Source organism: Danio rerio, chromosome 16 (assembly GCF_049306965.1).
Source record: "Danio rerio strain Tuebingen ecotype United States chromosome 16, GRCz12tu, whole genome shotgun sequence".
Taxonomy (NCBI): Eukaryota; Metazoa; Chordata; class Actinopteri; order Cypriniformes; family Danionidae; genus Danio; species Danio rerio.
In genome coordinates, this window is record NC_133191.1 from 40,721,224 (window position 1) to 40,733,982 (window position 12,759).

General features: G+C 39.7%; 1 protein-coding gene across 19 annotated transcripts in view; it reads left to right on the top strand.

The window, feature by feature from the left end:
* The window catches only part of LOC137487301 (uncharacterized), a 173,377-nt gene extending 162,850 nt beyond the window's left edge, over nucleotides 1-10,527 (top strand). For 15 of the 19 annotated variants that reach the window (XM_073926365.1, XM_073926366.1, XM_073926364.1 and 12 more), the window contains one exon: nucleotides 8,444-8,739. In XM_073926365.1, coding sequence (XP_073782466.1) covers nucleotides 8,444-8,652 — 209 coding nt within the window. In that variant the 3' untranslated portion in view covers nucleotides 8,653-8,739. Of the gene's footprint in view, nucleotides 1-3,359; nucleotides 3,522-3,842; nucleotides 3,961-4,029; nucleotides 4,111-4,209; nucleotides 4,254-7,671; nucleotides 7,828-8,159; nucleotides 8,304-8,443 lie in introns of those variants that run through there. The other 4 variants (XM_073926381.1, XM_073926380.1, XM_073926384.1 and 1 more) reach the window with 3 other exon arrangements.
* Nucleotides 10,528-12,759: the final 2,232 nt, after the last annotated feature.

Below are 12,759 nucleotides of genomic sequence, written 5' to 3' on the forward strand. Positions count from 1 at the left end.
CTTCCTTTTAAAACTTAAAAATGCTCTAGGCATAATCTTCATCATTAAAAAATTTCCCAAACATGAGTAACAGTTACTAGTTAACGTTTATCCTATCCGTCAAGGCCCTCTTAGGAAAACACAGATCATTTGCATGCAAATTGTTATTTTCTTCTGGTATTCAAAACCCCATTGTTTTCCTTTTATATCTTTACTTTTACTTTTTTAGTTTTACTTGTAGTTCTTTATAGCTGGAGAAACAGTTCAAGTGACTTTTTACCGTTACAAGCAGGTCCTTGGTAGAAAAAACACAAACGTATTAGCGAAAATTGCTTACCGTTTTTTATCGTGGCCACATATTTGTGTTTTTCCTCCAAGCCTCAGCATGTCCAGTGTCACCCGTCTATCTCTTTCCAGCCGCACGTGCGGGCGCCATTTGTCGTAAATATTGACTTCTCATCAATTACAAATTATCAGACCAGAGGTTTTGAATATCAGAAAATAGACTTTATTCTCCATAATAAAGCCGAGAAAGAGCAGAGCAGACCCCAGAGCATTCTGAAGTCTCTCCTGGACACCTTCCAAAGTCTCTCCTGCTACTTCTCCTTTATTTATGTTTTTGACACACCCCTATGTGTCTCTTTTTAACTTTTGACCATTTTTGAATAGGTTTTCTAGTCTAAGGGGTCCTGCTATTCTTGGCTCTCAGCCCACTAGCTCATGTCAACAGAGATGTTACAGGTCTATGTCAGCAAATTATAGATGCAACTTATGCAAAGGAACTAAGTGTTTACATACATTGTCATGATAGGATAATAACTTGATAATATGTTACTCATTCTAACTTCTGACACATATAGCTTCATACAAGTATTTAACATAAATAATCAGTGCTTTACATATTCAGTTATTCTACACAATCAGTCACTCAGCCTTCTCCTAGTGTTGCTCCTGTGCAGGCATACTCATCTTACACAGACATATCACTGTATTTTTAACACAGGCTGGCATGTTTGCTGCAAACACTACATACATTTTGTGAAGAGAAAATTAACTGCTTTACACTTAGAAAATACTTCATACAGAGAGAATAAAATCTTCTTCACTCATAGCGCGTCACGCAAACACCGCCCACAGAACGTCCCCGAATCAAACGTCACACAACCCGCCCACTTCAGTGGGAATCAGGACAGGCAGATAAAGCACACCATAGAATCATCCTGAAACGAAACCATTAAAATGAAGACAACCGAAACAAACAAATGACACGTTACTGTACAGCATTACATGAAATGTCTATACGCACAGACCTGTGTATTTCCATTCATTACATTTTAGTCGCCGACCGACTGTTGGCATTGTGCATCGAGTGCTCTCGCCACTAACGGAGGGACCCAACACAGAGAGCGCACACATCCATAATATAAAGCCACAGAAATTCTCGTTTATAACTCGATATGGCATGTATTTTATAACATCCTCGTTTTGATAGACATCGTGTTAAGTGTTTCCGGCACAAGAGCGAGTAGCCTAATAAAATATAGCCATATTTGTTGCGCTCGGCAGCTATTCACTAAAGCTCTTCATTTAAAGTTTCATTTATAAATTTAACCACATCATATAAAAACATAAACAGTTGTTTGAGGATAAAGAACACATTTTGTGTTTGGACTTTCCCCCGATGCGTTTAAAGCAGCGAGCACTGCGCAGGACTGAGTGACAGAAAAAAAGGTAGGAAAGATTCTGCTTTCACTCACCCAAATAATGCTCTGTTTGCGCGATTTGATTAATATCATCGCAACCAAATACTTTATAAATAATATTTCAAACCTTCTCCGGTGTTAATTGTTTTTAGAAAATATCGAAAATCTTTTTTTTCAGACAGGTCTTTGTAAAATGAAAGTTAGGATATAAGTGGCTTTAAAACGGTTTGATTTAAGTATTGTATATAGGCTACCTACATATAGCTAGCTTTTGTTTATTTTATATTGGTTTATTTATTTAATGCGATTTATATATATATATATATCCGATATTTGTAATTCTTTAAATTATATTTCAATATAGCTTAGGCTATTTTATCTAGATATGACACTATATTGTTTAAAGTCTATGAAAGTGGGCATGTAATTTGTTAAGTTTTATGTCTTTCTGTTGTATTTATATTGTGTATTATCTCCAAAATAAATACAGAAAAAAGCCGCTCGCGGCATAACAGAGCTGTGAAGGAGCGCTCTTGCCCGGTCTCACACACACATACAGGCATTTAAACGCGCACAAACAAACATTTTACCCTTGACAAAAACTCTGGAAAACCTTTACTGTCTGCTGTGTCTTTAATATGGTGTAAAGATTATTATGCGTTATTGAAACATAAAGGAGAACGCAGCAAAGAACGTCACTATAAATTTAAACTACTTTATTATTTTATGCAGCAGCCTTACATTTTAAAAGGGAAACATAAGGGTGATCATACGCAAAAAGATCCCAGACTATAAGGCTAGATGTTTTCTTTCCCTTATTTCTTTATTTGTTTGGCGCATGTGCTCATGTGCAACCAGAAAACTGCCCGCCTCTCCTTTCACTCCGCCCGAAGCCCCAGCGGGCCCTCCTTGGCCCAAGGCAGGGCCGGAGTGGGACTCTTTTTCAGCCCTGGAGTTTTAAGCCTTAGACCGGCCCACCGCAGTTCACGACTGACTATATTAAAATAAGGTCATTTCCAATTCAGTTTCTAATTACACTATCACGTCTTTTTTAAAAAAAATTTTTTTTTTTTTTGAGAAAACAGCTGCTTTAGAACTTTAAATGTTCAAAAACCCTAACAGTATTATATGTCTTAACAATAAAACTATAATTAAAAAAAAAAAAAAACATACTCAGACAAGAATCAAACCCGGATCGGCAGCGTCGTAATCTAACGTGCTAACCACTGGACCACAACTGTTGTATATGAAGGACTGACTCATCAGTAATATCATCATTAACCTGTAGGCAGAGCAGAGCTGCGGTAAAATAATGAATAAGAAGACTGTAGTCAAGTAAGTAAATAAATTAATTTAAAAAGTGTGACTGCTGAGAGCAACAGATTCTGGAGCTAGGGACACCGGCCCTCGCGGCCAAAAAACGGACCGGCCCACCGGGAATTCTCCCGGTCCTCCCGATTAGCCAAACTGGGCCTGGCCCAAGGTATTTGGCGGGCCTAATAAGGCCGGCTGCTGGCCCCAAGAAAGCCCGATTAGGTTTGCTTTGGCCCGATTAGGCCCCGGAAATGACAGTGGAAACGCGACTGGCCTTGACTGGCTCGCTTTAGGCGCGATAGTGGAAACGCAGCTAATGACTCCCTGTGCTAATGTCTGTGTCTCTCTGTCTCTCCTCTCTAGCGGACTCCAGCAGTTGACCGATCCTTCACCAGAACTCTCACTCAAACTCACATTCTCCCTGGAGCACTAGAGCACCTATCCACTGAAGAGCACCATATTCATCTCATTTCACGTACTTCACTATATAAATAAATCACCCTCCGGAGACCTGTTTGTAACACCAACGCTTTGTGTATGTGTTTTTCCTCTGACTCGCCACAATAGTCAAAATAAGTTCATGTGACTTAAGTTGTTCAATTATAATTATATGAAGCTAAACAAAAATAACTTTATTCAACGATTTATCTATGGGAGGATTAGAAAGCTCTTGGATTAAATGCAAAATATCTTCATTTGTAGATAATTAATGACAGAATTTCAATTTTTGGGTGAACTAAACCTTTAAGCAGCTGTAAGCCTCACAAATACGTAAAATTAATTGACTGAAAACTGCTTGAACTTTATTAAAACTGTTTGCACTAATATATTGTGTTAACTACACAGAGGCATGCAGCAGTGGCAACGTCAAAAGAAAGCTTCCCCTAAATCGAGACTAAAGGTTACTTTCTTTGGGGAAGCAGGCACAGACTCTGGTGCCCTACGCAAAGACAGTAGCTAACAGGTCATAATAATTTCGAAGAGGAATTTCAGATCAGATTTCTTTAATTACAACGTCATTTCTGTTGTGCAGTAATGTTAGCAGAGATCGAAGACCGATTGTTCATCTGTGGTGCAGACAAAAGAGGAAAGAGTCCCCTCTACAGCATTAACAGTGTAGGTCAGAATTACTTCAGGTGTGCAGTTTTGATTACAGGTTGTGAATCAAATGTATTACTGTTGAACTGTTGATGTCACATGCACTAATTTACAGATATTCTTATTTACCTTTCGGGACCTTGAACATGACAGAAGAAGGTGAGGGAACAGACCCCGAAATGCAGACGAGCTGAAGGCCGATATCAAAGCAACTTGGGCTACAATAGTACCTCAACCTTGTTGAAGGCCGATCGCCTCCATATTGAGGACATAATACAGTACATTAACACATTTTTCAGAAGGCCAGCGTGTGTTTAAGATCCTTTTTATTGGTCAAATGAAATATGCTAATTTTGTGAAATACTGGATTTGAGTTTTTTCATGTTTATCCATAATCATTTAAATTGAAACAAAGGATTGAAATACTTCATTTTGTGTGTTGTGAACTAATAACACATAAGTTAAACTTTTTAAAACAAATTATTCCAATTTTTTTGGCACATACCTGTAGCCTGACCTGTCACCTAAAACGTTTTTGCCATGGCAAACCCTACCAGGAGCATCAGCCCCCAAAAACATAGCTGTAGGATCACTCAGGCAGTGTTTCAGACACAATTTTCTTATTGCTCCCTAATCTCAAAATCTGCAAGAGTAGAGGGATTTGACGCGACCGGCATTTTTAAAAGTGAAATCGAATAGGAAGAAAATGGGAAGAAATCCAGAAGTATTGCTTGGAGTTACTAGGAACGTTGTGCACTTGGCTGTATATCTTATCAGGGAAGAGAACGTGACACAAATTTATCATTTCACTGCCTTCTGAGTGACCCAAAGGTCCGTTCTGAATGAACAGTGAAAATAAAAAGGGATGTCAGAGCTCATTTTCAGCTAAGTTAAGGAAAATGGCACTAGTTAGCTAACCTTTCCCAAACACATTTTAGATGCCATTTATCAAACTCGAGTTAATAAAACAGAAATGACTGGCCGTGAAGGTCATCAGTTCACCCACCGCTGTTTACTGAGTGCAAACACAGATGAGGGATCCACTTGATGACTCGAATGATCTTCGTGGCTGCTTCACGCTTCAGTGTTCGTGTGTCTGGGCCCTGTCATACACCCGGTTTAAGGTGTGATGCAACTGTTGTTTGCTAGTTTCAGCTGGACATTTTGACGTTTTGCAGCACGCTGTTTAAATAGCAAATACATTTGCGTACTGCTCTAAAAAAGGAGGTGTGCTGAGGCGCATTGTTGGCACGTTGCTATTTTGAGGAACTAAACTGTTCAATAGACCAGCTGAGAGGAGGTCTAAAGTTCAGCGCAGAGCGAGTCAGTTGTGCGTATTGCTTAAACATTGCTTAATACACACAGGATGTGCAGCAATACGCAAATATCTTTACCAATATTATTTATTATATGCAGATTATATTTGTTTTATTAAAAACCAGCTTCGATTTGCCCACCTGTCAACTCACCGTGTTACATAGGCTGAAGCAGGCAAGCCCCCACAGTGTTTACCTGCTGCCATGAACTGAAGTCTAGGAGTTCTTGAGTGTGTTACTCTTAAAGAAACTGTGATGTTGTTTGATGCCTAATCTGCTTTTAATGGGTTACATTAAACTCACTGAATGATGATGTTTACACACTATTTCTGCATTTTGAAATATCAGCAACAGCTTGAGGTTTGTGTTGTCAATGCAATGTTTACAGTTCTGGTCTTATACTTCTGGGTTTCTTCCCACTGCAGCCTCGCTTTGGTTCTTCAAAATGGTGACTGCGTGAAATAAGCGTATGGCAAAAATCGTATTAGCAGTGTGGTGCAAAATGTCTTTATTTATAGTGCCCTGACCTTTTAATAGCAGGGGAACTGCTATAGAATGGCTCGTACCATCACAACGGTCAAGTATGTTTGACATGCTTTTCTCTCTATTTGCCACTTGCTTTTCTTTTCTTTTGCTGCCTGCTGTTCATTCAATCAACAAATTGCAACCAGTCAAGCACCAAAATCAACTTTCACTTCAAGTTGAGCTAAACCCTCTTTCGCTTGTATGAAACGCGCACTGTCATTGGACAGAAAGAAAACCACAGCTGATTAAAGCGGGAGTTTAAAGATCAGCAAAGCGACTCAGATGACAGGGACTCATTAGCTTTAGTTGATTTCTGTTGTAGAATTTCTCATCTGGGTTATCACTGTCTGTAGAGAAACGTTTTGCAGTTGAGGGGTGACGTTACTGCTGTCTGAATGTCCATCATCATCAGTCAGTCAAGTAGTCTTTATACATTTCCCGAAGGCGATTTGGTTGCAGCATACACGCATGTCACACATAATACTCAAAGCACATAATACAATACAAAATTCTACCCTAAATTCAAAAACGTTACAGCTGAGGGGATGAATGAAAGTTTAAACTGATTTGGTTTACTAATAGGAGTTCTGTAACGATTACTTAAAGGGAGAAGTGGCTATTTAAAATACTTTGAATGTTTTATATTTTGTTACAGACATACAGTGTCATCCTGCAACTGTTTTCAGCATATGAAATGTCCCAAACCCTATTCTGAACTTTCAGAAATGGGGGAAAAATTTTGTTTTTACTCTCTGGTAGTCATGTTGCTATGTTATATATGCATTCAAAAACATTCAGGAAAGAGTTTTATGTAAATTCAGACCACGAGTCCACATATATGGACACCATGTTTCTCTAAAAGTACATCATATCAAAAGATGATACTTAGATTTTTATTCTAATTAGGTTCCAATAAGCCCAAATAGCAAAGAGAAATAAAAAAATGCATGTAAAAAACATCTTGGCCCTTAAGAGGATATCATATATAATTTTAAAAAAAGAGTTAAAGTTTTAAATGAAAAAAATTTGTCATTTATTGAGAAAATAAACTGGCAAGCACATTGAACTTTCCTCAGTCAGAATTTGTCCTTCTAAAACATAATAATATTAATAATGCAGAGCTTCACTTTTTGAAGGTTTATGGATAACAAAAATAGCCCAATTAGTATTAATATTACCTTGAACATGGGCCGCTTTTGGCTTCAAAACCTTCATAGTGTTTTTTTTCTTCTTCAAGAATAAGGTCCAAGATTCAGAATAAACGTTGGGCTACTTGTAGTGAAAGATGACTTCACTTTTGTCATATTGTATGTTGTCTTGCTGGATGAGGATGTTTGACTCATGAAAAATATGAGTTTGCATACTGATTAGCTGAAGTCACACTGATGTGACGTCAACAGATGATTCGGCTTTTTTCAACAGGTTATTTTCACAATTTATGATGGTGTAGCAGCCAAAATAGGACAAATGAGGTTATGTATAGGACAAATTCTGTTCTATCCCCTCCCCCCACACTCTGGCTACGGGCCTGAAATATGACAGAAGCATGAAATTATTTACAAACTTGCTGCTGTAAATCTGAGTGTTTGATATTTATAATCTGCACCGCTAAGAACTTAATTTGACTATTTAAAAGGTGATTTTTTCTCAATGTTAGGATTTTTTTTATGAAATATTGACAATAAAAATCAAGATTGAGATTTAGAGTTTATTGTTCGTTGTGTTTTAATCCACAGTAGGAGGAAGAGGAGTGAAGAGGAAAGCGGATGATGATTTTCACAGTATTTTAGGTGAAGGCAAACCATACGCTCTGCGGAAACGCATCAGAGTTGCAGAGCTGGAGAACACAAGAGACACAGAGATGAGCAGCTATCAAGAGAAAACCAGCTCAGGTGTGTCTCCATCAAAACTTGTACAGCTTCAGCACCATACATTTATCACCACTGAAGATTCTGAAACATGAAGCAGGGTGCAAAGTGTTTCACTCAGTTAGCTGCTAAATCCAGTGAGCATGCGGAGATTTTGGCCACTAGGCAACAATACAGTGTCTGGATCAAAGTGATTGATTTATCTATTATGGCCAAAATCAAGTTGAACACTTTCTACTGTAAACATGTCAGAACTCAGATGTTGATTTGAACTTAATTCGGGCACTTTAAAGGGGATTTTCTCAATCTTTATATTCTGAAGAGTGTATTGTTCATTGTGTTGTCATCCACATTAGGAGGAAGAGGAGTGAAGCGGAAAGCGGATGATGATTTTCACAGTGTTTTAGGTGAAGGTAAACCTTATGCACTGCGCAAACGCATCAAAGTTGCTGAGCTGGAGAACACAAGAGTGGACGCCGACACAGAGGCGTCCAGCTCAGGTCAGTCCACTCTTTATGACTGGAGAAATACTGGAAAACTGGAGCACTGCTGCCATTCGTTAAATCCCAGAGTAAAATAAATGCCAATTAATGAAATAATCGATTATTAATAATTCATTATTGACTGTAATCCACATCAGGAGGAAGAGGAGTGAAGCGGAAAGCGGATGATGATTTTCACAGTGTTTTAGGTGAAGGTAAACCTTATGCACTGCGGAAACGCATCAGAGCTGCTGAGACGTCCAGCGATGAGAACAGCAGCTCAGGTCAGTCTCCCGTTACAGAATCACACTTTTCTACAGTTTCATCACTTAAAATTCATAATACAGAGGCAAGCTGCAACTCTTAGTTGCTGACCGAGGGTGCGTCTCGCTATTAGTTTTACTCGATCTTAGTGCGGCATTTGATACCATTGACCACAAAATCCTCATAAATCGCTTAAAGTCTACAGGTGTCCAGGGACTGCCTCTACAATGGTTTAAGTCATACTTAACTGACCGCTACCAGTTTGTGAATCTTAATGGACAGCCTTCACAAATCTGCCCAGTAAAGTATGGGGTGCCTCAAGGATCAGTTTTAGGCCCTTTACTGTTTACAATTTACATGCTACCTCTGGGAGACATTATTAGAAGACATGGGATCAGCTTTCACTGCTATATATGCAGATGATACTCAATTATATATTTCAACTAAACCTGACGAGACGTCTGAACTTTCTAAACTAACTGAGTGTATCAAAGACATCAAAGACTGGATGACCAACAATTTTCTTCTCTTAAACTCCGACAAAACAGAATTATTACTTATTGGGCCTAAATCTTGCACACAGCAGATCTCGCAACTCAATTTACAATTAGAGGGATACAAAGTTAGCTTTAGCTCTACTATAAAAGATTTGGGTGTCATATTAGACAGCAATCTAACTTTTAAAAACCATATATCCCATGTCACAAAAACTGCCTTCTTTCATCTGAGAAATATCGCTAAATTACGAAATATGCTATCCATCTCAGATGCAGAAAAGCTAGTCCATGCTTTTATGACTTCGTGACTGGATTACTGTAATGCTCTATTTGCTGGCTGCCCAGCATCCTCTATTAACAAACTTCAATTAGTACAAAATGCAGCAGCCAGAGTTCTGACCAGGTCTAGAAAATATGATCATATCACCCCAATTTTATCCTCCTTACACTGGCTGCCTGTTAAGTTTCGTATTGAATTTAAAATATTACTTCTCACCTATAAAGCTCTAAATAATCTAGCTCCTGTTTATCTAACCAACCTTCTGTCTCGCTACGAACCAACTCGCTCTTTAAGATCTCAAAATTCAGGGCTTCTGGTAGTACCTAGAATAGCAAAATCAAGTAAAGGATGTCGAGCCTTCTCTTTCATGGCTCCTACACTCTGGAATAGCCTTCCTGATAACGTCCGAGGCTCAGACACACTCTCCCAGTTCAAAACTAGATTAAAGACCTATCTGTTTAGTAAAGCATACACTCAATGCATCACCTAGCGGGTTCCACACTGGCTTCTGCATCTTGCTTAAATACACTATGAACAGCAGCTACGCTAATTATTCTCTTTATTCTCTATTTTCACCTGGGGATACTCATCCCGAGGTCCTCAGATTAGGCGGAGTCACTGATTGGATCCAAGACCAGCGACGTGATGATCCCAAGGATTCCATATCCGGGACCAGGCCATATCCTGAGCTGCTGCTGCGCTGATGGTCGTGGGGAGTGGAGAACATGTGTCTGATTCCAGCGACGCTCCAGGGACAGACGAGTCTTCATTGAGGCCATCTTCCAGCATAAACCACGGCGAATGAAGTTCTGCACAAGACTTTTGGCCAGCGGAGAAATTAAAATGGTCGTGCCCAACTGAGTCTGGTTCTCTCAAGGTTTTTTTTCTTCACTCCCATCAGGTGAAGTTTTTTTTCCCTCTCCGCTGTCGCCACTGCCTCGCATGGTTCAGGATTGGTAGAGCTACGCATCGATGAATTTGCTCTTCAGTGTTTGAACTCTCAGTAATGATTATATCACACTGAACTGAGCTAAACTGAACTGAACTGAACTTAAACACTAAAACCTGAACCACACTGTTCCAGTTACTGAACCACACTGTTCCAGTTACTATGACCATTTATGTGAAGCTGCTTTGACACAATCTACATTGTAAAAGCGCTATACAAATAAAGCTGAATTGAATTGAATTGGCAGAAATACACGGTATGTGTGAAAATTATCCACTTTTATTTGTGCCAAAAAATCATTCAAATAGGGCGACACGGTGGTGCTGTGGGTAGCATGTTCTCCTCACAGATAGAAGGTCGCTGGTTTGAACCTCGGCTGGGTCAGTTGGTGTTTCTGTGTGGAGTTTGCATGTTCTCCCCATGTTGGCATGGGTTCCCCCACAGTCCAAACTATTTTCTACAATGTAGATTGTGTCAAAGCAGCTTAACATAGAAGTTGTAGTAAATTGAAACTGTGTCAGTCCAGTTTTCAGAGTTGAAAACAAACGTGAAAAAGCTTCATTACTGGCATAAAAAATAAATGATTCTTAAGATTAGGAGTGTATTGTTCATTGTGTTGTCATCCACATTAGGAGGAAGAGGAGTGAAGCGGAAAGCAGATGATGCTTTTCAGAGTGTTTCTGGTGGAGGTAAACCATCTGCCCACCGGAAACGCATCAGAGTTGCTGAGCTGGAGAACACAAGTGTAGACGCCGACACAGAGGCGTCCAGCTCAGGTCAGTCCACTCTTAATGACTGGAAAACTGGAGCACTGCTGCCATTTGTTGAATCCCAGAGTAAAATAAATGGCAATATTGAAATAATCGATTATTAATAATTCATTATTGACTGTAATCCACATCAGGAGGAAGAGGAGTGAAGAGGAAAGCGGATGATGATTTGCAGAGTGATTCTGATGGAGTCAAACCATACGCTCTGCGGAAACGCATCAAAGCTGCAGAGACGTCCAGCGATGAGAACAGCCGCTCAGGTCAGTCTACCGTTACTCTTCTACAGTTGTATGAGCATATATATGTCAGCTTAAAGGCACAGTGCACGACGACACAAAGCAGCAGAGCTTTTATTATGCCACAGTCCAGCGCGTCTGGTTCTTCAGCTCGTGATCACGTGTGCTGTTTTATCAGACTAAATAAATGTTGGGCTTCTGTTATAATGCTGCTCTGTGCTGTCAAATAAAACACAAACATATTAAAACCTCGCTAAACAAACAGAAATAGAATGAATGAACAGCAGGCAGCAAAAGAAAAGAAAAGCAAGTGGCAAATAAAGAGAAAAGCATGTCAAACATACTTGACCGTTGTGATGGTACGAGACATTCTATAGCAGTTTCCCTGCTATTAAAAGGTCAGGGCACTATAAATAAAGACATTTTGCACCACACTGCTAATACGATCATTAGCATGAACACACACACTGGCTGTGTCTAAAATCACACGCTTCCATACTAAATAGTACATTAAGACAGTATGTGAGCCGAGTAGTATGTCTGACCTCACAGTATTTGACAAACAGCATGTGAGAAGTACCCAGATGACCTACTACTACTGGAGAGATTCTGAAGTGTGCATCCAGTGGACACTACACTGTCCCATAATGCACTGCGAGATCATTCATGAATCACTCCTCTAGTGGATTTTGGAGATTTTGATAATAAAAGTCTCACATAATGTGCCTTTAAACCTGTGAATGATGCAGTATTGTGCAAAGTATTTCTCAGTAGAGCTTCATGACAAAACATCTGGAAACTAGTAGCACTGCTGCCATTTGAACAGATCCCCAAATACAATAAATGCCAATTAATGAAAGAACTGATCATTAATAATGCATTGTTGACTGGAATCCACAGAAGCTCCAAGAGCACTGAAGAGGAAGGCTGGATGTCTGGATCAGGACACAGTTGCTGCAAAACGAGTGAAAACAGCCCAGATCCAACATGGCGGCAGCAGCAAAACTGCAGCAGAAGACAGAAGCTCAGGTAAAGACAGCAGCTCAGCTAAAGACAGCAGCTCAGCTAAAGACAGCAGCTAAGGTTTGTCTTCTGCCGTAATGTTTTCTGTCTAATCTGCAGGGTTTTGTTTTATTTTTCAGAGTTTTACAGAGTTTTCTCACGATTAGATTGAGCAGAAGAGTAACAGGAGTGAGCAAATGTCATAAATGTTTTCTCCAGGATCTTTACTTGACAGATATGTGCTTGGGAAGAAGCTGGGAGAGGGATACCATGGCACTGTCTATCTGGCTACACGGAAATCTGACGGCCAGAAGGTAACATTCAATTTACCTTTGTGTGTGTGTGTGTGTGTGTGTGTGTGAGTGTGTGAGTGTGTGTGTGTGTGTGAGTGTGTGTGTGTGTGTGAGTGTGTGTGTGTGTGTGTGTGTGTGTGTGTGTGTGCGTGCGTGCGTGCGTGCGTGTGTGCGTGCGTGTGT